Here is a 24,808-nt window from a genome sequence, read left to right as displayed (position 1 = left end):
ACGTGGGAGGTTCATCTTTTCAAAAAAGTTGAAATTTCAATTAATTTCAATAATTCGAAGAAAAAATTGCTAAAAAGGAACATATGCGTGTAGAGACCAACAATGGTAGAGACTAATTCTTTTTCTTAAGTCTGAAAATTTTCCTTCGTGCATTACACAAAAGGCAAAAAATGCTAATGAAAAGTTTAACTTATGCTGCTGTTTCTAAATTAAAAATAAACATTTTATTGTATATAATTTAATGTAAATATTTCAACGTAAAGTTAGTTGAAACAAAATACAATGTGAAAAATACTACTCATATACTGGCCCACCAACCATGAATTTCTTCACTTTTGCACAAGAAAATCCTGCAGACTTTGCAAAAATTTTAAATAATGTTCATGTTCCAGAAGCGTGCTTTTCTTTAACAGATCTGTCAAAAATTCATTATCAATGCCTCGTTCACTGAGCATTCCCATAAGCAGCTCATACATATTCTAAAAATAGACATATGGCCCAATTGTCACAAGGTATATTTTGAAAAACTTATGAAAACTTACACAGTCAATGGTTCGAAAGAACTTACATAATCCATGTTTTCAGTTTCACAATGATAAACATTGGAATGATCTGCATCTGGGTGCGGTAGCAAACACACATCAATGATTGTAAATAAATGAACACCGTGTTCATCTTTACTTTCAATGCTATCTTCAGGATTATATTCACAGTTGAAATGCAAAGTTGCATTCTAAAAATATTTAATACACTCTAACAAATATCAATAATTTTAAAATTAGCAAAGTGCCAACCTTACATACCGAATCTTTAATAATTTGTATTGAAAATGAAGGATAAGATGTGACCTAGTTAAGTCAAATGAAAAATTAGTAAGCATTAGGAATTTTTTTCAACAATTATAATACATACTTACATTTCCATCAATAGTACTGTCTTCATCATCAAATTCTTCCTTATTCATGCTTTCATCAATGTCAAATGAAACAACAATCCTGAAAAAAATGGAGTTCTTAGATGAGAACATCATTCACTTTCTTTTATGTGTTATACCTTTCACCATTTATCTTTCTGCTTATTTTAAAACTTGTTGTGTTCATATCATCCTACAAAACACATGCAAGCTTTAATACTCATTTTCTCTCAAGTTGAATAATTGATCACTATGAGCAAATTTGATTTGAAACTGAGTAAATAAAAAGATAACCAACCACTTTGTTGAATTCATCAAGTTTTGGTTTAGGAAGGCCCTGCATACTGTCTTTCTCATACTGCAATTCTTCTTTCAAAAAAGCTAATAGCTCTTGGTCACCTGTAATGTACAAATCAAAATGTAATGCTAATATGAGACAAGTATAATTCAATGATTTTTTAAGCATAAAAAAAGTTTACTGTTTACCAGGAGAACCATTATGCACGCCACAGCCGCAGACTTTAGAAAATGATAAAGAATTTTGAAATGTGTCAAATGACAAACGTTTATCACAGTTCACGGTGAAGTTGTTGAACAACCCAGCCATATGACATTTTGAAGCAGAAAATTTTTTACTTAATACAAAACGAGGTAAGTTTTTTGAAAGAAAGAACCTTCTGCAAAGTTTGCTAGCCATAATCGAAAATTAGTGTGTTGGTCAATGGTGCTGCCACTCCAAATTTCATTTTTCGCAAGATAACACTCAAAACCCAGCACTGGTACCATGACTGCTACACTAATAACGCTATAAATTTAAAATAATAAACTAGAAATCGCCAAAAGGAAGTGAAGTGCTAGAAAATGTAGGTATCAAGTTTTAATGAATAAAAGTTTTTAACTGAAAGGCTGAAAACCTCATGAGCATTGCTAATTTCTTTCCCTGTGAAATGTCATTAAACATTTTTTCACCTTAATGAATACTTGGCATTAATCATAGGCATGAATACTATCATAATGTCGAGTGTGTGTGCATAAACAATACAATGCTGCTTGCTTCACTCTCAGCAACAAACAATTTATAGTTGAAATATGTTTACAAAGTTAATTGAGCAGGATATGCAGTGATGTAGATGTATTTAAAACTAATAAGCACAGTGTGGTGCTATTTCTCCATTTATGTAATATCCGACAACAATAAACTAAGCTACAAGTATTTGATGTTGAGACTATTCTCTGAATCTTAACATTTTACTATGGCTGAAATTCTAACTAGCTAATATTTTACAATGGATCAATTAATTACATAGGGCAACAAGCTGAAGAGTTCTCCTTTCCCTAGCATGAAATTGTCGAGGTTTTCAATTTTTCATTATTTCTTGCCAGATTTTTGTTTGTTTTGACCTCTAGGTGGAGTAACAGGGCGCCCTGCATTCAAACCACCATACGGAAACTTTCGCTTGTCTGCTGGTTTTAAAATCTAAAATAAAAGCGATTGGGAAAATGAGCAAGAGAGATTACATATTAAACTAGTTTCTGATATTCCTCTACCTGAAATGAGCACATTAATGTTTCATCAACACTCATCATAGCACCAGCATTATCAAACTCTCCACAATAATTTGGTGCTGAAAACAATGTTACAAGTTGTCGTTTCGCAAAGAATTCATAACCATCTTCAACAACCTGAAAACATTCAAATGTTTTTTCTCCATCAATAGAATTATGAAAAAAAGTCTATTAATCAAACTTTTACTTGGTGTGCACGACAGATAAGATCCAAATCATGTTTCTGTAAAAACTTGGACACAATATCTGGTCCAAACGTAAATGAAACTCCACGATCATTTTCTCCCCATCCTGACACCTCCTTGTCAGGATCTGACCAAAGTAAGTCACAAAGGAGACCTATTAAAAACAAAAATACACAACATAAAATATTTGTTGTCACTTTATGATGTTTAACTGTTGTATTATTAACCTTGATCAGGAACATCCGTTGGCCTCATAATCCGTCGAATTTGCTCCATAGACTGCAAGTCTGGAGACAGTCCTAAAAAATATTACCTTACTGTTAATTGGTGCTATAAACATCTAAAATGATCAGAACGTACCACCATGACAACAGAAAATTTTTTCATCTATTATTGCTGCAATAGGTAAACAATTAAAGCAATCTGTAAATGTTTTCCACAATTTTATGTTATAACGTCTCTTGCCTAAAAAAATATAAGATATTATAAAACTACGAACGAGAAACGGAAACAAAAATCCACAAACAATTCATAACGTACATTCATCGTAGAATCCATAAATTCTATTAATGCTGGCACATTCGTGATTTCCTCTCAAAAGAAAAAAATTCTCGGGAAATTTAATTTTGTACGCCAGCAGTAAACATATTGTTTCTAGTGACTGTTTCCCCCTGTCGACGTAGTCTCCAAGAAATAGGTAGTTTGCTTCGGGAGCAAAACCACCATATTCAAACAAGCGCAGAAGATCGTAATATTGACCATGTATATCCCCTGCAGTTACAAACACAATCAACATTTAATATAAAATGCACAAAACTATCATCATTCATCTATATATTAACTCACCGCATATTTTTAAAGGTGCTTCTAGTTCTAATAAAATCGGTTGGCTGAGGAAGATTTCTCTCGATTTCAAGCAAAGACCACGGATCTCTCCTTCAGTCAACTGCACATTCTTTCCTGGTCGGGAGCCACGAACTGAAAGTTATAACAACAAAATTTTAGACAAAATTTAACAACAAAATCGACAAAAAGATATAATACCTTCGAGAAGTCGACTAATAACACTGTCGACATTAAGTTTATCGTTTTCTGCCATCAAAATGTAACACTAAACCTCGCATTCACATCGGCTTTCAAAGCGAGAAGGAAAGCAAAGAAACTAATTGGGATCTAGATGTTACTGTGGAAAGACTGAGTTCCATTCATCAAAATCACATAAAAAAGCATGTGACAGCACTTTTCTGTGACCTTCGATCACCTGCCTTTGACCACATTGACCCTTCGACAATTCAACTTGCAACATGGATCGCGGCTTTGCTTCTTGATATCTGTCAAATTTGATTATTAATTTAACTTGATTAAGTTACATGGTTGTTTGAGAGAGCAGAAGTTTTTGATACGAAGGAGCATCTTTTTCAAAGATGCATGGAGTAATTTTTTACATAGAGCCTGAGAGTCAGCTGCAGCAAATTCAGATTCATTCTTCTATAACATAAGCCAAACTGCTACACCAAAAATGGATGTAATATCGTGTTTGTGAATATCCTCAAATTGTAGAAGCAGTTTTGTGCTTCTCCGGGGACCTCAGAGCAGGGGAAAGATATTGACATGTTACAAATGGGACTGTTGCAGGAGTTCCCAGGTCTTTTTAAGATTAAAAAATAAATTGAAGATTTTGTTAAGTTTGTTAGACTAACAATTTAAATTAAAATGGAACCTTTTACCATTGCATTGACATCCATTTAAAACTAAACGACTAATTTCGTTAGGTTTTCTTCTCATAAAATATCATATAAGCTGACGTGTGTAATACATGATCGAGAGAAACTGATCGAACTCTCTCATCTGAAGAAACACTCCACTTGTAACCAGATGTTCGTCTATATGTAACGTAATGTCCACAGTTGGCATCTCCAGTATGAACAATTACAGACATCAGACGATACACAACTCGAGCAGATGATCTAGAAATTTTAATACACACAATGAGATGGACGTTAGGATGCCAAACAAGTGTAGTTACACATGTCATACGCATTCCAAGGTTGCTTCGATTTCACAAATGAGTCAATCTTCAATGTTTCAGAGAACTTCACAAACATATTATTCTTGTAAGGAGCGCCGTCATCTCGCCAGTACGATCGATTGATAAGTAAACTTAGACATGAAGGCAACTAAAAGCACAGGAGTAACTAAACGATTACAAAGCAGTAGTCAATAGGACTTCATGTCCAAAGTTAGCAAGCCATTACATTAGTGATGGTTTGCAGCACGTTGAAAGTGCTATATATTAGATAGATGGAAATACAGTAAATTTTAAACTTGCAAAAAAATTATTCAATAAATCTACGGGAGACGGACAGTGCTAAACAACTCAATTATTCAGTACTCAATTATTATTGAGTACTGATGATATGGCACTGATGCCATTACATGTCAAATACTAAAGATTATTTTGTAATGAATGACGTCAGCTCAACTTGTGACCATTTTAATCAAATTGCATGAATATCAGACAGTAAGTAGTGAAGCCACCTCGCATGTTTCAGTCTTGTAGCTACGTAAATTTCATAATTTCGCTATCCTTTTTTTTAGAAATCTATTGTTTTCTTAGTGTTTGGAAAAAAAATGTAAGTGACAAGAAAATAACACAACACACAAAATATTTAAGGTACCTTTGCTATGCTAAGTTTCTTCAGGAAATGAGTCTTTTGGTGTTTTCCACTTTGTAAACTTGCACAGAAGCATTGTGGGCATTTGACTGAGTCTAGACTTTCCGAGTTCATGAAGTCTTCCAGTAACATCTCTAGTGTACAAACTTCAGTCTTGAAAGATTGAATATTTACAGAAAATATAAAGAACTAACACTACATTCAGTGGAGATTAATTTCAGCCATTCACAGTTGAGAATCTATCCTTAAAATGTCCGCTTACCCTGAAACCCATGGATGGCAAGCTCAAAGAAATTGTCTGAAATGCATCAAACTTGACAGCATGCTGTTTAAGTAAAAAATATTTCATCAATAAAAAGTTATGTGTTGTTATGTTTGATAGCAAATTTACCTTATATGAACATATTTCACAAGTCATTTGGTTTGCGAATAGTCCATCAAATGGATAGGATAACGTAGTGGGTAATTTTGATCCTAAAATCATTTCAAAATATTTCAATGAAAAATGAATAGAATGTATCTCACATACTTGAAAAGAAGCTACACCAACCAGCAATTCCTCCTTGTAGAACAATACCATTGTTATCAAACTTTGTCTCCTTCTGAAAGACAAAATACAATCCTTTAAACTTATCACCTAACCAACCTACTTGATCAGAAATAGACACAATTAAAAAACCTCAGGTGAACTAATTATTTTTCTATGATGAATTTCCTGTGACTAAAAAAGAGAAAATGAGTATAAGCTAGGACAATTATTTTAAGGACGACATTTTTTCCACAATGAATTACCACAGCCAGCTCTTCTGCCACAGTTGATAATAATACTAAAAAGATCTCGTGAGCATCCTGTACAGTTAACAAAATTCAACTTTTCAGATCAAGCTTGTACAGATTTCTAATAAGTGGAAACTTTCACTTACATGCTGTTGAGATGGAATGACCCATCCATGAGAATATAGACATTCAAAAATGGTGCTTGGATCAAAAGATACTCCCATACGACAGCTTGGTTCATTAAGAACTGAAGCATAATAAGACATTACATAAGTTTTCATCAAAGTAAAACAAACCATTTCTTTAGAAAGAAAAATTAAATTACTTTGCAAATATTTAAAAAGTTCTTTTGTCAAGTTGTTCTTGCCATCGTTGTTTTCTTGGGCATGTTGTTTTAACCATGAAACAAAAATGGAGACTGATGCCAACGCCTAAAAATGACAACAAAATTCTTGAATCAATAATGACATAGGGGAAAATCAATAGATTGACATATTACTTTTCTCTAACACTCCACCAATTATTGCAACAACAGTATTGACAAATTTAGCAACTAATGAAAACTTGCTGAAATCATTTTGTGTAACAAGAGTAAGTTATTTTTAACTGAAGTCGTGTGCAATGTACTAAGTGCTGCAAGAAGTGGTAGAGGGGATCACATGGAGTAACAGTTGACATTGTAATATCACAGCAAAACTTTATAACCTGTAAGACTGAGTTGAGGTAACATGAATTGCCAACGTTCACAAGACCAGGATAAACTAAATATAATAGAAAGGAAAAACTATAATACAAACAACGTGTTGTGAGATTTCATGCTGTCCCATATAAATGTAGACTATAGTGCTGTACCTAAACTGTCAGGTCCAATTGAAGTAAGTTTTTTTCTGCCACTCAAAACATAAGTGAGTACACCAATAAATGAACATATACCAATGGCAGCTAAGACCTTTTCTTCCATATAGATTTGACAGGAAGATGATTTATTAAATGAAAGACAAAAAGGTTACAAACATGGTGACAATCTTGTGTTACAGTTGAAGTTTGCGGAGGAATCTGAGCCCAAAAATGACCAGCGGCTCCATGGTTATTCCAAGATGGCGGACAATACAGATTATAAAAATCAAAAAAAAGTTGAAAAAAAAAATGTTTATGTTGCCCAAACTGCTGAAGACATTCAGCGAAGAAAGATTGAGAAGCTAATGAGTAATCCTGTAAGTTTTAATAAAGATGAAAGTCAGTCATAACGGTAAAAAATGTTTCGGTTTATTAATGAACTAGTTTCTCCTGTCTCCCTACTGAAGGACAAACCTGTCGTAATTCCAGAGAAAAAGAAAGAATGGAAACCATCCGACCCCAAAGACTTTGTACGATTTGTAATGGGTAAGCTAACACATTAATCAAAATATTCTGTATATGCAAGTCCATGACTACAATCATAAAACGTTTGTCAAGGTTCGAGTGCAGGGGCAGGAAGTGGGGAGTTTCACGTTTATCGTGCAACCCGCAGGAGAGAGAATAACAGATTGAAGTATATTGACGATCAAGCGAAGAAGGTTCGTAGCATTGACATTATATTCACGATGAAAATCGAGCCTCAGAACGTCATTCGACTTTTCTCTTTGTTCATCGCCATAAAAGGAAGAGGCAGACGAGGATTATCACAAAAAGCAAGAAGAGAACATCGCTAGGGCTAATGAAAGAACTGCGAAAAAACGAGCGAAGAGGTTCTTGTGTGTATGACATTCATAACTATGATAATGTATACCAGTTGTTTGTCCCTTACTGTCGTCGTTAATGCTGTTTTAGACTGAAAAAGAAACAAAAACAAAGCGAAATGAAGAAAAGAAAACAGGAAAAAACAGGTTAGTGAAAGTAGTTGTAACAACAATGCATAAGCTGACGTCGATGTCATTACGTCATTACTTATGTTACAGACGCTGAAAGACCAAGTGAAAATAAAGATGGGGAACATAACGTTCAACAATCCATAGATGATACGGACGATGAAGAAACGTGAACAAGAAAGCTACTAATTTTATGAATATTTGTAAATAATCGTTTTGTCATTATTGAACATTTGGAGTGTGTGGTATAGTATACGACTGATGTACAAATATGGTGACAATTTCACACGGTGCCCAATCCTTCAATTGAAATCGAAGCAACTGCTGACCCACACCGGAATCTATGTTCTCTCTACTTCCCCCACCAACATGCATAAAGTTGCGACTCTGTCCTATTTTACCATATTTGAATACCCTTAAATGTTTTTATTACTTATTTACTTGTCTTTATGCCTAAAGATATTAGTTAAAGTATATTATATGACATTATCTAAACGCATCGAGTATCTATTTTTTACCATGTGTGCAAACAACATTGTCTGGTGTCAAGTTACGTTGGTTCATACAAGTCAAGACGTATAATTACAAATAGTGTCAGAGCTGAAAGCCAAAAAAGAAATTCAACAATTTGGTATTTTGACATTGCATGATTTCAATATATATATAAGGTGAGTGAAAGCATCCATTGAAAATATTCTTTCATACAAACCTAAGATCATCATTCTTGAACTAACATTATAGCGCACATCTAAGAACATTTACAGCGGTAATCATTCATTTTGTATGTTATTTTAACATAAAGTCTCCGATAAACCCGGGACGTAGAGGTGCTTTAATAACCGAGTTATTAAATCGGCGATTGCCTATAATCAAAGTAGTTATAAATATTTATGTGTTATGCGGACATATAATTAAAGTACATTGGTAATCTTGAGAGGGTCATCAGTTTAGTAAAGCTAGGTCGAGCAATTCACTTATTAAATTTGAGGAAGTAAATGTTTATTAAAATTGAAAATGAATGGCTGCGGATCTCCAAAGAATGTCTGAATTTTTGAAAATTAAATTCCAATGTAGTATCTTCGTTTTTGTTCAAAAAGTAGAAACAATGCACAAAATTTAAGAAATGCCACTCGGGTGTGAAGACCTGCTGGGAGGGCATTTCTCAAGCGGGAAGCATGCTGGAATGACCTTTTGGCTTTAAAATGCAAAGGCATACAACCGCAACAAAAGTTAAGACCAGATAATTTACTAAATAATCAGGAATGTGAAAAAAAGAACCAAACTCATATCAAAATTCAAAAAAGTTGATATCAAATGTGTCTTTTAAACTATTTTCTTTTCGACTCTTGTAAACAGGTCGGACGAGGTATTCACTGACTAGCGATGAACGCAGTGATCACGAAGAAACAAAAAAACACAATTATGATATTCGGGGGGATTACAGGCGTTTTTGGCGTTGTCGCTGGAGCCAGCGGTTTATATTTGCGTGAAAAATACTTGATGTTAGAACAAGATTGGGATGTCGATTCTATACCTGGATTTACAAAAGGTTATTTCGGGTGTATGTCGGGATTTCTTGTAAGTACAAAAATTCAAGAGATTCTTTATGTAAATACCACGAAAATGTTTTTCACTTCAACTCGTATTGCTTGCAGTTATTCTTAATGGGAACTGTTGGTTTCAGTCTTGTTTACACACGAATGTCGTGTTTGGTAAGTTCATGTTCGATTTGCATGTCATTATCTAACGAGATCTTATTTATTAGTTCATAATTGATTTCAAACTACCTTGTGTTGTGAAGGTATTTATTTATTGGCTCCTGTCGTTGTCATGTGATACGTTGGCTGTTCTTGATGCAATGATGGTGCTACCATTCACGATAGAGAACGGGGACTATGCCTGGAAAAAACCATATTGTTACAAAAATGAAACTGCCGACAACTTTGCTGCTTGGAATCAAACAAAAACCACACCTTCAAATCTGGATTTCACTCAGGGTAACGTAGTTCTTCTACTTAATCCAACATCTAATATTTCATCAAATCTTTAATAATGCGATTTCTCGAGATGAACAAGGACACATAACCCTTACACACAGAAGTAATTAATGATGATTCATTAAGAATTCAGCTACAAAATCAATGAACATGGCTAAAATTGCGTTATGATTGAAGTCGAACTTTCCTGTATAATTCGAACTTTCATGTATTTCAGCGGGAAATCAAAGCTCGTAGAAAAGTTTTTTTCGTGCATTCAGGAATCTCTCTATTTTTACAGATTATTGCTCTCATATTAAAGAAATCTCTATGTTGTTAATGGTGGTGACGATAACAGTGTTGACGTCATTACTTTTTTCTTCTTTGACAACATTTATCACAAGTGCTGCGTTGTGTAGAGCACGCTCGATTGCGGTAAGTGATTTAGCTACTATCTATTGCATTGGCAAATAAAATCTTCCACTAATTAATATACATGTGAATGTGTGTCACTATGAACGTCAATACTTTATTTTTGTAGGAAAGTGCACAAGCAGCAATACAACTCGCTCCATTTTCTCAACCCAATGACTTTCAACCCATGAGTTTTAACAACGTTGTATACCAATCAGATGGTTTCAAGAAATGATGTTTGACAGCGTTCTACTTCGGACGAGCTCGAATAAAAAATACACAATGGATAGTGATTTTTCCAATCTTTCTTTTCATTGCTTAAAAGAATCCATAGAGCTACGATTGATACATAACAATAGAGAAAAATAACATTAGTTTATAGAAAACAAAGAATTATGTTCGCTAAATAAATATGACCCGGCCCCTTTATAATTAGTTGAAAAATGCGTCATTCTATATTGCGTTTTAAAGTTGTGTTACCGCATGTTTGAACATCTTACAATTTGGAGTTTCTTTCCAGAACTGCAAACACCTAAGGTAATCAATATCTACAAAACAACGTCCATCATGATCTTTAAACAATTCAACATTGTTGGTACAACATGGTATTAAGCTACTGGTTACAGAAATAGTAAAAATTGTGCGCATCATTGACATCTCTAGTCGGCGAAAGGAAACAAAATTATTCCAACAATACCACCACAATCGGTAGAATGGAGATCCGCCTTTACCGATTAATTTGACCACGTGATTTGAGGGTTAATTAATATCACAGCAAGTGGTAAGATGTAGTTGTAAACATTCCTAGGAAGTATCAAATTGTCGGAACAGCGTGACTACGCATTACGACAGGGAAATTATTTCGTGTTATACAAATTTTTCCCTCAAACAGATATATATCTTCTTGACAAATGGACTCCGCGTTTAACAGCAAACTCAGTAAGTATTGTCGTAATAAAATATAGATATTTGTATAACAATATAACTGTATGGCGTCTTGCCTGGTGGTTCTCTAGAGGAATTTTAAAGACGTTTTTGTCATAAAAAAATTAAAAACATACATAGACCTTTTTGGGTTATGGACGATTAGAGTTTTTATTTATGAATTTTCTTCGTCTGATTGTGTGTCTTCATTATGGTCGACAATTATCATTTGTCAAGAATGTCTGTATCACTCTCAATAGAACTGTTTCAATAAATAATGCCATAATTGTCTTCGTTATTCAACATTATTCAAGGAATTTAGCTTTTTTGCTGAAATGTTGTTGGGATTAGCTTTACACAATCAGATAAAACAAAATAAAGATCTCTCAAGAATTCATGAAACAGTGAAGCTAGTTTGAATTAAAAGAATTTTAATTTTTTTTTGTTTAGGTTTAGGTCCACTAGGCAAACCCAGATTATCTAAGCCTTTTGCAAGAGGGGCAGCAATCATTGGTCTTTTAGAGTTTTTCTTAGGAATATCCCTTATTGTTGGTGGCATTCTACTGCAAGAGAGAGATGTTAATGATGACATCAATGCTTCAAATGATCCCAAGTATTATGGTCTTTGGTCTGGACCTGGAGTAAGTTTATATTTACATCTCTGAGTGCATTCTTACCGATTAGTATAATTAACATTTCTTTCCATCTCTAGCCTCTTATCATTGCTGTATTAGGATTTCTGACTTGGTGGCTACGTAAACGTGATATGGTCAGTACTGATCATGTATTGTGAACAATTAGCCTTCCTTGCGTTTGGGATACATTTTATCAATTTTCTTATTTTTATTTTCCAGGGTATCATTTTCGCATTGGTTAACTTGTTTAACATCCTATTATGTATAGCACAGGCAGTTTTTTTATTGCCTAAACCTTTTTGGTTTAGAGATTTTCTCACTTTATCAAAATGCCGTGAGGATTCACCAAATGGCCGTGGGCTGAAATACAATCCAACACCAGCTTCTGGTAGGAAGTGAATATATGGCACAAAAAATGTTATGCGTTCATAATTTACATGTCTTTTGTTTTAGGCTCTGACACCAGGGATTGCGATGACATGAATGCAATAGCTAGAATATTTGTAATGTTGGCTATTTGCTGTTGTTTTGCTATTGTCATTTCTATTGCTGGAGTTATTGATGGTATCTTAGCTGTAAAGCAAATGAAGAAGGATCAGGTATTTATATGGGAGGATTACTATTGATAGCACAAATTTTCTAATTTTAATAAAGAAATAATAGGGTATAAAAGGGATATTATATCTTCACGTAAAAATTATTAAATGCTTCATCATACCTTCTATTTATATTAGATCAACCAGTTGGAAGGCTTAACAAGTTCAGAGTTTAAACATATGGAACATAAAACTGCCATGTGGTTAGAAAACAATACTCGTTTTTCCACCGGATCAACAATTGCTCGCTCAGAAAAAGGCCTGAGTGGAGTAAGTGAAAGGAGTTTTTCAACTAGAGAACCAAACAGTCCTATTTCACCAACATCAGATATATACAGGGACAAAAGTTGGGTATAAACAATAGAAAGAAAGTCTTATCAACATGTTATTTTTTAAAAAAATATTTTTGTATTTGTCACCACAGCATTTCTATAACTCACTTGCATGATCCATTGATTCTTGAACAATAATGCCCTATCTTTCAAATGATAATGCAAGGATCAGTGAAAACACTTATTATTTCAACTAACCTAACAAAGTGTGTACTATAATATAAAAGAATACATGTTTTTTAAATGTATGAAAATATATGCATATATTATCATGTACATAAATGTCGTGATGGTTATTTTATAATTTGTAACAAAATGAAAAGCAACTCTATTGTTTGTTGTACTCTTTAACTCTGTTACGTTTTTCAAGGATTAAAGACTGCGGGCCATTTTACTACTTTCTTGCAGCAAAATTGAGTTCATAAACAACCAAATTCCCCATTAAAAAGTGGTGTAATTCTGCTAAATTCTTTTGTTAATTTTTGTTTTTTAATTCAATGTTGGTTAAATCATTTTTCAAAGCACCAGTTACCCCATTCTTCACATGGCATTTAGCAATTTATTACAATCATCTGGCGCCCGTTGCACGGAGGCCTAATTGCGCTATCCACTAGATAGCAGATTTTTTTTAAACGTTCATAAAAAATAATATACGATTTGAACTGTGCAATTACTGAAATAAAATATTGTTTCGAAGATTACAAAATTTCTTTGTAAGAAAAATACACACACCTTTTTTACAAATTTGAAATTTTCGCTATCCAGACTTCGATTTATTTATTTACCATTTAATATAATTTATCTAGTAGAGAGCTTTCTATTTGTGTTGTTTATATACCAACCAAATTAATAATTTTCCACAGCCTGCCCTTCATCCCCTTTAGACTAGCGTGGTACTAACCAGATAAAAAACTGATTAAAGGAAAAAAAAACACATAGGAAACTAAACAAAAATAGACACAGGGAACGAAACTACATTAAAAAAGAAAAAAAAATAACAGTCCTACTTTTTTCTTTGACGTGCATGTTTAGCCAAACTATAACATTCTTGAATCTTTTTTCTCAATCTAATGTCACAGTCGCATAGTTCGTAAGCCGCAGCGAAATTTTGCATTGCATCATTGTATTGGCAAGCTTCAAGACTGCGTCTATAATGAGAAAAGATAATTCGAAAAAGCGATGTTCTAAATTTGATTTAAATTTGAGCAGCCAATTCAAAATTTGTAACCCAGTAAAGTTATCACATACACTGCTAAAAAATTCCCAATAGTTACTAAATTGCTACTTTGAATACTTAATGGTTCGACCCGAATCCTAATCTCCCGGCAATTCCACTACTATCATTAAAGCTAAAAAGTTACAACATTTGGATTAGGTGTCCTATCCCTGTTGGTGCTGAAAATATACAATACAATACAATATTACCTTCCACTTATAACATACATCTTGTATGCTTCTTTCTCGTTCGATGACAAAAGACACGGACATCGTCGAATGTTAAATGAAGTTGACTGGTGAATGGAAGTTGGGCAACATGTTGTGTATGTAAGGGATGACTCATAATCTAAAACATCAGAATGAATAATAATAATAATATCAGAATAATAATAATAATAATAATAATAATAATAATAATAATGATAATAATAATAATAATAATAATAATATCAGAATTATCAGAATTTCAGTTTTTTTCAATGCATCAAAAGCATTGTCTTTTTTTACCGAGGGAAGTCGACACATTAATAAAATCAGTTTTGTTTACCTGGAATATTGCCTGATCCTCCACTGTTTTTTTCAATTTTTTTTTCATCCTTTATTTCTATAACCTTTGAACCATTAACAATAGCTAATGCACCATCCTTGTTATTTTTCTGAACTTCATTCTCACCATCTTTCCCAACATCAGATACAACATTGTCATCTTTACTCTCAACATCATATTTACTATTCTGATCAACATTCGCAACATCAGATGTACCCTTTTCAGCATCAGATGTACCCTTTTCAGCATCAGATGTACCATTTTCATCAACATTCTCAACATCAGATGTACCATTTTCAATATCAGATTTACCATTTTGATCAACATTCTCGTCATCAGATGCACCATTTTCATCAACATTCTCAACATCAGATGTACCATTTTGATCAACATTCTCGTCATTAAATGTACCATTTTCATCAACATTCTCAACATCAGATGTACCATTTTCAATATCAGATGTACCATTTTGATCAACATTCTCGTCATCAGATGTACCATTTTCATCAACATTCTCAACATCAGATGTATCATTTTCGTCATCATTCTCAACATCAGATGTACCATTCTCGTCATCACTCTCAATACTAGATGTACCATACTTCTTATCGTTCTCAACATCAGATGTACCATTCTCGTCATCACTCTCAACACCAGATGTACCATTTTCATCATGATTTTTATCATACTCAACATCATATAAGCCATTTTCGTCATCATTTTCCACATAAGACGTACCATTTTTGGTATGGTTTTCAACATCAGATGTACCATTTTCAATGTCAGATGTACCATTTTGATCAACATTCTCGTCATCAGATGTACCATTTTCATCATCATTCTTAACATCAGATGTACCATTTTCATCATCATTCTTAACATCAGACGTACCATTTTCGTCATCATTCTTAACATCAGATGTACCATTTTCGTCATCATTCTTAACATCAGATGTACCATTTTCGTCATCATTCTTAACATCAGATGTACCATTTTCGTCATCATTCTTAACATCAGATGTACAATTCTCGTCACCACTCTCAATACTAGATGTACCATACTTCTTATCATACTCAACATCAAATGTACCATTTTCGTCATCATTCTCAACATCAGATGTACCATTTTCGTCATCACTCTCAATACTAGATGTACCATACTTCTTATCATTCTCGACATCAAATGTACCACTTTCGTCAACATTCTCAACATCAGATGTACCATTTTCGTCATCACTCTCAATACTAGATGTACCATACTTCTTATCATTCTCAACATCAGATGTACCATTTTCGTCAACATTCTCAACATCAGATGTACCATTTTCGTCATCACTCTCAATACTAGATGTACCATACTTCTTATCATTCTCAACATCAAATGTACCATTTTCGTAAACATTCTCAACATCAGATGTACCATTTTCATCATCACTCTCAATACTAGATGTACCATACTTCTTATCATTCTCAACATCAGATGTACCATTTTCGTCAACATTCTCAACATCAGATGTACCATTTTCATCATCACTCTCAACATCAGACGTGCCATTCTCATCATCGTTCTCAACATTAGATATACAGTTATCGTTATCCATCCTAACGTCAGATGCATTATTTTCACCATGTTGACCAAAGTCAAATGTACAGTTCTCATCATCGTTCTCAACATTAGATATACAGTTATCGTTATCCATCCTAACGTCAGATGCATTATTTTCACCATGTTGGCCAAAGTCAAATGTACTTTTCTCATCATCGTTCTCAACATTAGATATACAGTTATCGTCATCCATCCTAACGTCAGATGCATTATTTTCACCATGTTGGCCAAAGTCAAATGTACCGTTCTCATCATCGTTCTCAACATTAGATATACAGTTATCGTCATCCATCCTAACGTCAGATGCATTATTTTCACCATGTTGGCCAAAGTCAAATGTACCGTTCTGATCATCTTTCTCAACATTAGATATACAGTTATCGTCATCCATCCTAACGTCAGATGCATTATTTTCATCATGTTGGCCAAAGTCAAATGTACATTTCTCATCATTGTTCTCAACATCATATGCTCTATAATCGCCATCTATCCTAACGTCAGATGCATTATTTTCGCCATCCTCCTCGACATCCTCAATAATATAATCCTCTTTTGTCTTGTTATCTTCATAAACATTTTCCTTCTCGACGTTTTTCTCGACGTCAGATGCATTTAATTTTTCGCCCGCAGTTTTATTGTTTATTTTTACTCCTTGATAAAAAACTTCATTGATTGCAACCTCCAGTCTGTCTTCACTATCACCGTGCGTATCCTCAACAGTAACGCATATTTCTTAAAAGAAAAAATGTGCAAATGTCAATTGTTGTAGGGATTGCTATACAATTAAAATAATTTTTTTTTATGCTATTCGAGTTAAGCAGTGGACTAATCTAAATTTTCATAACTAACGCTGTTCAAAAATGAATCGCGTTTTCTAAGTAATACCTTTTCACAACCGGCATGCGAATGCTAAAAAACTTACAAATGAAAACTTACAATGAAAACTTACAGTGATTCTTCAAAAAATTTTAGTCTTGGCAAAATGCCTAAAGAATTCTTAAATTGGATTGGATAAATAAAACGAATGAACTTAACCAAACAATTGGGTTGCGTAAGTTTAAAAAACGCCGAATTCCCAATACAGCACATAATGTTTTTACTCGATTAAGGAGATGTCGGGGCTTCTCTACAGCGTCTTAAATTCATAAATATCTCAGTTATCACGTACTTATATAAAACCATATCTATTATCATGTACATCATATATTAACACCATACATGTTATCACGTTCTTATATAACACCATACGATCCTATCACGTACTTATATAACACCATACGATCCTACTTACTCTTGTTACAAGTGTCAGGTGAATCACGAGGAGTGTCGCTGTCAAGGGTAATTGTGGAAAACTGTTTTTCTAAAGCATTAGCATCGACTTTCTCATTCAAACCAGTTAGATCAATAATGTCATTAGCAATAGGAGGAGACTACAAAGAAAAGTATTAATAAAACTATCACAGAATGGCAAAATGTTGTTATATTTCAGGGAAGGGTGCAAAGGAAAGTACACCCTGTTCTAGACTTGGCAAGAAGGTATGAAGGATGGGGTAACAATTTCACTAAAAATAGCTAAGATATCAAACAATCAAGCTAAAGCAATTGTGATTAGCGTTAAATGCAGCGCACTTTCAAAAATCTTTCACTCAAAATAAAAAGTTAACAGAATTTAACAAAAAAGTCTGACATGGTTCGGTAGCACATAACCACCAAAATCTAATCCAAACTAGAACACACCCCGACAGAAACCAAAGTTGATTCTACCCTGTTATGTAATTACCTTGCTTATCGTGTGAGTTTTAAAACCACGGGAATCACTTTGTGCAGGTTTGAATACTCTAGGAACTTGATCCGTAATCTTGATCTGACGACGAACCTGGGAGAAATTGTCTGACAATTAGACTGTCGAGAAGTGACTGCAATGTTATCACCATGGTAACTGTACCTGTGCCCGGATAACGTCATTTATCTCCGTAACAACGGATCGTTCTTCGTCAGTGACGACAGCTTCCTTTGTGAAAAGTAAGTCGTGATCACTAATACCAAAAATACTCGTGGTTTGCAGAAACTTTATATGCTCGTCCAATACGGTGTCAGACACACGGTGAACAGAATGCATTTGTTCTAATTGAAGTTGGGTTTTTGAACAACGTGTATCGTCCAAGACAAACAAATCACGAAGTTCTTGACTGGTGAAATATCTAAATAAACGAGATTCGTAAAAACAGGTGTTCTCAGTTGAGCTCTCAGTAATAGAGATGGCGTGTGTACGAAGCTCAAGTAAATAGGTAGGAGAATGTGGGTAAAATCACACGCAAGTCAAGACAGTAGTCTAACATAGTTTCTAGAGGGGTTGGAACCCACCCCTACATAGACATACCCACCCCAAATTGGTAACCCACCCCTACATTTGGGTCCAAAATTTACCCACCCCTACATACGAGCCGAAAAAAAATTCGTTTTTTTCTACGGGAAAGCTGATTTTAGACTTATTTATGGTCTCTCTATGCATACTATATACAACACTGATAAAGTCTATGTATTCACTGATGCAATCAATGGCTGATGCAATCAATGGCTGATGCAATGACATGGTGTCAAATTAGGGAGATATTTTTGGTCCCTTATAGGGTAATATGAAGATAGATGATGCAATAACATGGGGGCAAAAATTGAGTGATGTTGAACTTTGAAGTTATTAACTTTTTTATCATATATGCATTTCATCTATTTTTTAATTTTTCTAATAGGGAAAATCTCGGAACCCACCCCTACATAGACATACCCACCCCTAGTTTATAACCCACCCCTAGAAATTCAAAACTTTTTCGACCCACACCAAGAAGGCATTTTTGAAAATTCCAAGACCCCCCCCTAAATTTAGGGGGGGTAGAAACTGTGAGTAGACGCGACATATGATAATGCATAGAGAAGTCAGGTAAAAAATAAAGTGGGTGGGACTGGGGAGGGATTATAATGCATACCTGTACGGATTTTTGGAAGAACCGGTCGTTTGTTTAGTGATTGCTTGCTTGAACACTTGTTTACGATAGATTTTTTCTTCCAAACTACCACACGTAATGAGACGATAAATAACAACAGATTGCTTCTGGCCAATACGATAAGATCTGATGGACACAAAACGATTTGATAAATGTGAATTTATACTGACTGCAATACAATTCCAACAATGTGTAACTTGTTGGAGTGTGCCCCAAAAGCAGGAGTCTCCATTGCAATATGGTGATAGCTGGGAGGACTATTGACTTTTATATGAGGACAGTTAAATACCTGTCGACAGCTTGCGCGTCAGTGGCCGGATTCCAGCTGGGATCAACTGAAACAGTATGCGTAAGAGAATAAATGTTGAACTTTTTTAAAAATGAAAATGTTGAGTCAAAACTTACAAATAACAACTCGACTGGCAGCAGTCAACGTCAAGCCGACACCCCCAACCTGAAGATGGAAAATTGAAAAATATTCATTTATCCCTCACTATCCCCATGACAACACATGATACCTACCTGAGTTGTGAGTAAAAACACAGATATTGATGGATCTGTTTGAAACAAGTTGATGCGAGCTTCTCTTTCAAATATTTTGTGAATAGTACCATCTACACGAATAATCTTTATTTCCTGAGGTAAATGAAAACAAAAAAAAACAATTGAAACATAGCAAAACAAACTTCGAACAAAAATGCGCAATGTTAATTGAAAGGCAATATTCCCTACTGACCTTTTCCTTTAAAACTTTCTCAATAATGTCTAGCATTTTTCGTGACTGTGTGAAAAGTAAAGTCTTATGACCTTCGCTCTTTAGCTGTTTCAATAATTGAACAAGAAAAACAAGCTTTCCAGATTCTTCAATAAGCTGTTGAACGGGTGGTGCGCACCATTTATTACCACTGTCTTCATCTCTGTATGAAACAACAATAACATTTCATCTCTAGTTACAACTGGCAGAAAAATAAAAAAATAATTTATCTTTCATGGTGAATACCATGGTAAAAGACGCAAAGCGCTTCTTAAACCTAATCATACAAATATACGTAGTAGCTTATCTGTATGTTTAAATATCGGTAATATATTGTATATCATGATAATTACAGTTCTTCAACTGGCAGACCAAGAGTTTCACCGCTCATTGTAGACAACAAACGAGGATGATCACAAATTTTTTTCATCACATTCAACTCGGCCAAAGGACTTCTCTTCGTCATTAAAACCTGAAACAAACATGACTCTACTGAATTCCAACACTTACAAACATTTTTGAAAAGTAAGTTGATTGAAAAAAATATGTTTTGGATGACAACAAACCTCTTTAACTCGATCTTTACTGAGGAAATCTTCATAGATGCGGAGTTGGCTTTGTGAAAGATACACCCAGACTATAAAGTCGTTCTTGCGAGTTAGGTATGGAGTCTTTGGTCTGAAAAAAAATTATGTAAGAACAACCAAGACATAAAATAATTAAACTTCTTAATGTAGGTAACAATACTCAGTATTATCAGGCTCATTTTCTTTGTCTGATGCTCCATCCACATAATCCGCCATGTCATTATTTGATTTAGTCTTTTTCATCTCAAGTATGTCTTTGGTGCGCCGCAGGAAATGTGGAGCAATGAGCTCTCTTAAAATTTCTGATAACTCTTGTCCTTTTCTTTTCTCATATGCTGTAGCATCTCGTTCTCGAGCCTTAAAACAGAGATATTATCAAGTTCAAGTCATCATTCAGAGGATTCATCAATTTAAAAGTTATTCATAAGATCCATTAATCTAGTAGTTCTCCATAAGATCCATCAATCTAACAGTTCTCCATAAGATTCATTGATCTAACATTTATCCATAAGATAGATTAATCCAACAGTTATCCATAAGATCCATTAATCTAACAGTTCTCCCTAAGATAGATTAATCTAACAGTTATCCATAAGATAGATTAATCTAACAGTTCTCCATAAGACCCATAAAATCTAACAGTTATCCATAAAAAGATACATTAATCTTACAGTTATCCATAAGATAGATTAATCTAACAGTTATTCATAAGATCCATTAATCTAACAGTTCTCCCTAAGATAGATTAATCTAACAGTTCTCCATAAGACCCATACAATCTAACAGTTATCCATAAAAAGATACATTAATCTTACAGTTATCCATAACATACATTTATCTAACAGTTCTCCATAAGATCCATACAATCTAACAGTTATCCATAAAAAGATACATTAATCTTACAGTTATCCATAAGATACATTAATCTTACAGTTCTCCATAAGATTCGTGACTCTAGAAGTTGCCAATTCAATTTAACCTAACAGTGATACCTATGTACAACCTATAGTGATAAATACAATTCAATTTTAGTCCCAACAAAGACTTACTCTAACAATAGGTTTTTCATACTGTTGTTTAAATGACTTTGAAGTTCCCAAAAGTTCTCCTTGGCAAACAAAGTCGAATAAAGCCCACATTTCCTTTAAATTATAAAATAAACAATTCATTTCAACTCACAACCTTACGTTAAAATGACAGTATGTGTAGAAATTATATGCTCTTACCCTTAAGTTATTTTGCACTGGAGTTCCAGTCAAAATGAAACGATGTTGTGCAGGTATGCTACGTATTGCAATGGTTGTTTTATTGGCAGTATTTTTGACTTTATGACCTTCATCCAAAATAATGTAGTCCTAAAAATAATTTTGTGATACAAGCTAAGATAGTTGATGGAATAATGCAGTTATGAAAAAAGATCACTTCAAAAGATACAGGCTAATAATAAAGATAAAAAAGTGAAATTAAAAAATGATACAAACAAAAGAAGGTGGAGAGGTAATGTTTTCACGAGGAGAAATTATTGAGAGAATCACTCAGAAGACCATTGTAAGACACAACTTACCCAAGTAAATCTATTTCCATGTCTATTTTCACCAAGCAATGATGCAGAAGTGCAAGCAAGTCCATATGTTGTTAGAATGACCCCACCAAATGCCTGGATCTTAATAAGAATTTCCCCTCTTTGTTTAGGAGTTTTTCCATGATACTGAACAACCCTGATTTCGGGTGCCCTAAACAACATAACTTACCAGATAAACTAACCAACTAAAATACCATAATATAATTTACGCACTCCACCACAAAATAAAGGTCATTCCTCACCATTTTTTAAATTCCTTCTCCCAATTAGCAAGAAGAGCTAATGGCATAACAATTAATGCATTATTTACATGACCACAGCAAAACATCCCAGCTAGAAACGATACAACTTGGATTGTTTTCCCCATTCCCATATCATCTGCTAGGATTCCTCCTTTACGATCCTCAAACAACTTCCAAAACCAAACTATGGCCTCTTTCTGATGGCTATACAGTTTGCTGTATATTCTTTGGGGTACTTTAAATCCCTTTGATACTACAACATATTCACTTGTCTCCTCCTCATCGCTTTTATCTGATTGAAGTATTTCCTGTAATTTTTTCTAAACATAATAAGTGAACGATAACATATTAAAATCAACAAAGTTACACACACACAAGCACTGAGATCAGTTCAGTGACTTCGTTTTCAATTTTAAATTACTAAAATACATAATACCTCCAACTTCTGTATTCTTCTAACAACTTTGTCGCTCTTGTGTATATTATTTGCCTTAGTGTATAGTAGTAAACTTTTCTCTAAATTGCCATTCTGCATAGCACGCCTTGCTTCGTCAATGTAATTTCGAAATTTCTGTTTCCGAAGAGCAAAATTTTCTTTCGATATCCACCTCGAAGACGAAGGATTTGAACGTGCTTCACTATTATCTACAAATTAAAGTTAACATTTACATCCAGAAGGTTTTTTTGTTAAAAAAAAAACAATCCCTGCTGAATACTGTGCAGTTCATATTAAAAGTGCTAGTCAGATAAAAAGTGAAATAAATTAGGAGTTCGTACCATCTTGAAGTTGCAAACTTTTCAAAGCGTCACCTAAAGCTTCAGCATTATGAGCTTCACCATTATCCATCGTTTAATTAAGTGGGGTTTTTTTTCAAAACAAAGCAAAACGAGAAAGAAAACGCCTCGGTGATATAAACTTTGACAAAGAAATAAGCTTTCGATTGCATTTCGACCATGAATTTTTTGAAAGAACCGCTTTCCTTGTCACTGATCTCAGATATTTTGTAATGCGATTTATGCCCAAGTAGCTTCTAAGCATTACTTCATGTAAGATAGTGTAAGGTTTGATATACATATTATATATTCAAGCCATCTTCCTTATCTTCTAGTATTTGATTCATTTTAAATTTTGCTGGCATTTACCGAAATTTATTTAAAAGATGAGAATTGACTGGCTTTTCTTTTCCATTATGAAACATACAAGAAGAGGTTGATGAAAAAGAAAGCAAACGAATTATGGCGCCAACACCTGCGGTAAATATATACGTAGTAGTCTTATCCAAGTCGTTTTTATATCCTTCTTATAATGGATCTATTACATCTGTATTTAATTGTATCGATAGACAACTCCACCGCCAACGAACAATGATTCTGGACTAACTACTTCAGCCATTGTGTTGATCGTGATCGCTGGATATATTGTTATTTTTATCATCGCTGTATTTATACGTCAATGCTTACTGGTAATTTTTGAATGTTTGTGATATTTTTCCCCTTACGTTGGATTGCTAAGATGCAAGTCATACATACGTTAACTCTAATTTCTTTCTTTAAGGCACGTGGTGTCCATCTCTGCCATGATTGGTTCTATGAACTGTGTTGTACATCATGTTCATGCCCAAGGTGCACGTGTTTCACTCATTTTGCAGAACTTTGTGACTTCAATGTTCCATCAAAAAATTCTTGCCTTGATGCATGTTGCCCGACAAAGGAGGTAACACTCGCAAATCTTGCCACTTCAAAAGTATCAAAATATTAAACAGTTTCAATATAAAACTTTAGAAATGTGACAATATGTTTTGCTGTTGCATGAATGATTTACCTGGAGGTGACTTATGTGCTGATTGTAATGGCCCAGAGTGTCAGGTCAGTTATGGAATGTCTTTATTATTATTGGATAGAGAAGGGTAAGAAGGAGAAATGTAATTATGGCATATAGCGGACAAATATTATCATTTCTGTTCCTTATAGTTTGGTGATTGTAATTGTGCTTGCAATTGTCAAGTGCCAGAATGCAACTCAATCAACTGTATTTGCTTCGAAATCCAACTCAGACAACCAGCTGGAGCTCTAAACATACATCAAGGGTTACAAGGGAACATACAAGGTCAACAGGACTATAATCAATATCCACAGACAGGTATTTCCAATCCTGGTCAACAGATCAACTACAATCCACAATGGTCAAACTCTAACCCTCAAGTTTCATACCCAGCCATGTAATTATGTAAATGCATTGGATTTTTATTATAGTATATTTCACTAGTTCAACAATATTTGTATGAATACATGTTGTTAGATAGTACTGTAAGATGTTACAATATTGACTTATATTTGCTACAATGTTACATATGTCATATACATCATGATTACAGAAAAATGAGAAGTTCAACGCCGAGGAATTACATAAAAACAAAGAAAGTAAAAATGT

The 24,808-nt window shown here is 34.0% G+C and overlaps 8 protein-coding genes and 1 long non-coding RNA gene across 9 annotated transcripts; 5 read left to right on the top strand and 4 right to left on the bottom strand.

Moving 5' to 3' along the window:
* Positions 1-222: 222 nt before the first annotated feature.
* Positions 223-1,631, bottom strand: LOC124434339 (complement component 1 Q subcomponent-binding protein, mitochondrial-like). Its single transcript, XM_046984225.1, has 7 exons — positions 1,400-1,631; positions 1,212-1,312; positions 1,054-1,106; positions 917-995; positions 804-848; positions 569-733; positions 223-479 (listed from the first exon to the last, which is right to left on the bottom strand). Exons 1-7 carry the CDS (start codon positions 1,608-1,610, stop codon positions 330-332), a joined length of 804 nt encoding a protein of 267 aa, XP_046840181.1. The 5' UTR covers positions 1,611-1,631; the 3' UTR covers positions 223-329.
* A 399-nt stretch (positions 1,632-2,030) lies between these two features.
* LOC124435427 (serine/threonine-protein phosphatase alpha-2 isoform) lies at positions 2,031-3,927 on the bottom strand. The gene is made up of 8 exons (XM_046985364.1): positions 3,709-3,927; positions 3,511-3,642; positions 3,205-3,435; positions 3,025-3,129; positions 2,892-2,963; positions 2,667-2,818; positions 2,462-2,596; positions 2,031-2,390 (listed from the first exon to the last, which is right to left on the bottom strand). Exons 1-8 carry the CDS (start codon positions 3,761-3,763, stop codon positions 2,283-2,285), a joined length of 990 nt encoding a protein of 329 aa, XP_046841320.1. The 5' UTR covers positions 3,764-3,927; the 3' UTR covers positions 2,031-2,282.
* A 418-nt stretch (positions 3,928-4,345) lies between these two features.
* Positions 4,346-7,245, bottom strand: LOC124435426 (ubiquitin carboxyl-terminal hydrolase 30 homolog). Its single transcript, XM_046985363.1, has 12 exons — positions 6,969-7,245; positions 6,822-6,877; positions 6,442-6,547; positions 6,263-6,363; positions 6,132-6,188; positions 6,019-6,060; positions 5,890-5,941; positions 5,731-5,813; positions 5,602-5,664; positions 5,343-5,492; positions 4,702-4,841; positions 4,346-4,631 (listed from the first exon to the last, which is right to left on the bottom strand). The coding sequence occupies exons 1-12, from the start codon at positions 7,075-7,077 to the stop codon at positions 4,433-4,435; spliced, it is 1,158 nt and encodes a 385-aa protein (XP_046841319.1). The 5' UTR covers positions 7,078-7,245; the 3' UTR covers positions 4,346-4,432.
* On the top strand, positions 7,197-8,458 carry LOC124435435 (PRKR-interacting protein 1 homolog). Its single transcript, XM_046985372.1, has 6 exons — positions 7,197-7,330; positions 7,421-7,499; positions 7,572-7,672; positions 7,758-7,843; positions 7,926-7,981; positions 8,054-8,458. Exons 1-6 carry the CDS (start codon positions 7,214-7,216, stop codon positions 8,134-8,136), a joined length of 522 nt encoding a protein of 173 aa, XP_046841328.1. The 5' UTR covers positions 7,197-7,213; the 3' UTR covers positions 8,137-8,458.
* Positions 8,459-8,522: 64 nt separating this feature from the next.
* Positions 8,523-10,797, top strand: LOC124435430. The gene is made up of 6 exons (XM_046985367.1): positions 8,523-8,631; positions 9,320-9,541; positions 9,619-9,675; positions 9,765-9,960; positions 10,241-10,374; positions 10,481-10,797. Exons 2-6 carry the CDS (start codon positions 9,347-9,349, stop codon positions 10,586-10,588), a joined length of 690 nt encoding a protein of 229 aa, XP_046841323.1. The 5' UTR covers positions 8,523-8,631; positions 9,320-9,346; the 3' UTR covers positions 10,589-10,797.
* A 351-nt stretch (positions 10,798-11,148) lies between these two features.
* Positions 11,149-13,166, top strand: LOC124435428. The gene is made up of 6 exons (XM_046985365.1): positions 11,149-11,292; positions 11,728-11,918; positions 11,990-12,046; positions 12,132-12,300; positions 12,366-12,511; positions 12,647-13,166. Exons 1-6 carry the CDS (start codon positions 11,265-11,267, stop codon positions 12,863-12,865), a joined length of 810 nt encoding a protein of 269 aa, XP_046841321.1. The 5' UTR covers positions 11,149-11,264; the 3' UTR covers positions 12,866-13,166.
* Positions 13,167-13,379: 213 nt separating this feature from the next.
* Positions 13,380-23,458, bottom strand: LOC124435423 (DNA excision repair protein ERCC-6-like). Its single transcript, XM_046985360.1, has 21 exons — positions 23,155-23,458; positions 22,814-23,022; positions 22,378-22,697; positions 22,118-22,286; positions 21,780-21,908; positions 21,603-21,695; positions 20,714-20,910; positions 20,533-20,644; positions 20,320-20,438; positions 19,949-20,129; positions 19,735-19,848; positions 19,618-19,666; positions 19,502-19,547; positions 19,195-19,338; positions 18,156-18,411; positions 17,991-18,086; positions 17,502-17,640; positions 15,071-16,942; positions 14,606-14,917; positions 14,266-14,404; positions 13,380-13,988 (listed from the first exon to the last, which is right to left on the bottom strand). Exons 1-21 carry the CDS (start codon positions 23,222-23,224, stop codon positions 13,844-13,846), a joined length of 4,911 nt encoding a protein of 1,636 aa, XP_046841316.1. The 5' UTR covers positions 23,225-23,458; the 3' UTR covers positions 13,380-13,843.
* LOC124435436 lies at positions 19,730-20,795 on the top strand. Its single transcript, XR_006945034.1, has 3 exons — positions 19,730-19,853; positions 20,322-20,491; positions 20,570-20,795. It is a non-coding gene; the product is annotated as an uncharacterized LOC124435436 (long non-coding RNA).
* Positions 23,434-24,805, top strand: LOC124435433. Its single transcript, XM_046985370.1, has 5 exons — positions 23,434-23,631; positions 23,721-23,840; positions 23,933-24,091; positions 24,160-24,243; positions 24,349-24,805. Exons 1-5 carry the CDS (start codon positions 23,614-23,616, stop codon positions 24,598-24,600), a joined length of 633 nt encoding a protein of 210 aa, XP_046841326.1. The 5' UTR covers positions 23,434-23,613; the 3' UTR covers positions 24,601-24,805.
* Positions 24,806-24,808: the final 3 nt, after the last annotated feature.

This window comes from Xenia sp. Carnegie-2017, unplaced genomic scaffold (genome assembly GCF_021976095.1).
Source record: "Xenia sp. Carnegie-2017 unplaced genomic scaffold, XeniaSp_v1 HiC_scaffold_14, whole genome shotgun sequence".
Lineage (NCBI taxonomy): Eukaryota > Metazoa > Cnidaria > Anthozoa > Malacalcyonacea > Xeniidae > Xenia > Xenia sp. Carnegie-2017.
The sequence above is the reverse complement of the archived record's forward strand: the minus strand, read 5'-3'. Positions and strand labels throughout refer to the sequence as shown.

What these genes read in the sequence shown, in the direction of transcription:
- LOC124434339 (XM_046984225.1), bottom strand. Translation starts at nt 1,610, where the DNA reads ATGGCTAGCAAACTTTGCAGAAGGTTCTTTCTTTCAAAAAACTTACCT. An exon ending in CGTGCATAATGGTTCTCCTG is followed by an intron (nt 1,313 to 1,399) that starts GTAAACAGTAAA and finishes TGTACATTACAG; the next exon opens with GTGACCAAGAGCTATTAGCT. An exon ending in AGAAAGATAAATGGTGAAAG is followed by an intron (nt 996 to 1,053) that starts GTATAACACATA and finishes CATTTTTTTCAG; the next exon opens with GATTGTTGTTTCATTTGACA.
- LOC124435433 (XM_046985370.1), top strand. An exon ending in CATGTTGCCCGACAAAGGAG is followed by an intron (nt 24,092 to 24,159) that starts GTAACACTCGCA and finishes ATAAAACTTTAG; the next exon opens with AAATGTGACAATATGTTTTG. An exon ending in GTAATGGCCCAGAGTGTCAG is followed by an intron (nt 24,244 to 24,348) that starts GTCAGTTATGGA and finishes TGTTCCTTATAG; the next exon opens with TTTGGTGATTGTAATTGTGC.
- LOC124435427 (XM_046985364.1), bottom strand. Translation starts at nt 3,763, where the DNA reads ATGGCAGAAAACGATAAACTTAATGTCGACAGTGTTATTAGTCGACTT. An exon ending in TATTAGTCGACTTCTCGAAG is followed by an intron (nt 3,643 to 3,708) that starts GTATTATATCTT and finishes TATAACTTTCAG; the next exon opens with TTCGTGGCTCCCGACCAGGA. An exon ending in CATTAATGTGCTCATTTCAG is followed by an intron (nt 2,391 to 2,461) that starts GTAGAGGAATAT and finishes CTTTTATTTTAG; the next exon opens with ATTTTAAAACCAGCAGACAA.
- LOC124435435 (XM_046985372.1), top strand. Translation starts at nt 7,214, where the DNA reads ATGGCGGACAATACAGATTATAAAAATCAAAAAAAAGTTGAAAAAAAA. An exon ending in AGAAGCTAATGAGTAATCCT is followed by an intron (nt 7,331 to 7,420) that starts GTAAGTTTTAAT and finishes TCCCTACTGAAG; the next exon opens with GACAAACCTGTCGTAATTCC. An exon ending in AAGAAAACAGGAAAAAACAG is followed by an intron (nt 7,982 to 8,053) that starts GTTAGTGAAAGT and finishes CTTATGTTACAG; the next exon opens with ACGCTGAAAGACCAAGTGAA.
- LOC124435428 (XM_046985365.1), top strand. Translation starts at nt 11,265, where the DNA reads ATGGACTCCGCGTTTAACAGCAAACTCA. An exon ending in GTCTTTGGTCTGGACCTGGA is followed by an intron (nt 11,919 to 11,989) that starts GTAAGTTTATAT and finishes TTCCATCTCTAG; the next exon opens with CCTCTTATCATTGCTGTATT. An exon ending in CAATCCAACACCAGCTTCTG is followed by an intron (nt 12,301 to 12,365) that starts GTAGGAAGTGAA and finishes CTTTTGTTTTAG; the next exon opens with GCTCTGACACCAGGGATTGC.
- LOC124435426 (XM_046985363.1), bottom strand. Translation starts at nt 7,077, where the DNA reads ATGGAAGAAAAGGTCTTAGCTGCCATTGGTATATGTTCATTTATTGGT. An exon ending in AAATAATTAGTTCACCTGAG is followed by an intron (nt 5,942 to 6,018) that starts GTTTTTTAATTG and finishes TTTGTCTTTCAG; the next exon opens with AAGGAGACAAAGTTTGATAA. An exon ending in GTGAAATATGTTCATATAAG is followed by an intron (nt 5,665 to 5,730) that starts GTAAATTTGCTA and finishes TTACTTAAACAG; the next exon opens with CATGCTGTCAAGTTTGATGC.
- LOC124435423 (XM_046985360.1), bottom strand. Translation starts at nt 23,224, where the DNA reads ATGGATAATGGTGAAGCTCATAATGCTGAAGCTTTAGGTGACGCTTTG. An exon ending in GAGAAGGAATTTAAAAAATG is followed by an intron (nt 22,287 to 22,377) that starts GTGAGGAATGAC and finishes TATGTTGTTTAG; the next exon opens with GGCACCCGAAATCAGGGTTG. An exon ending in GTAAAGATCGAGTTAAAGAG is followed by an intron (nt 20,439 to 20,532) that starts GTTTGTTGTCAT and finishes TGTTTGTTTCAG; the next exon opens with GTTTTAATGACGAAGAGAAG.
- LOC124435430 (XM_046985367.1), top strand. Translation starts at nt 9,347, where the DNA reads ATGAACGCAGTGATCACGAAGAAACAAAAAAACACAATTATGATATTC. An exon ending in ACACACGAATGTCGTGTTTG is followed by an intron (nt 9,676 to 9,764) that starts GTAAGTTCATGT and finishes TGTGTTGTGAAG; the next exon opens with GTATTTATTTATTGGCTCCT. An exon ending in GTAGAGCACGCTCGATTGCG is followed by an intron (nt 10,375 to 10,480) that starts GTAAGTGATTTA and finishes TTATTTTTGTAG; the next exon opens with GAAAGTGCACAAGCAGCAAT.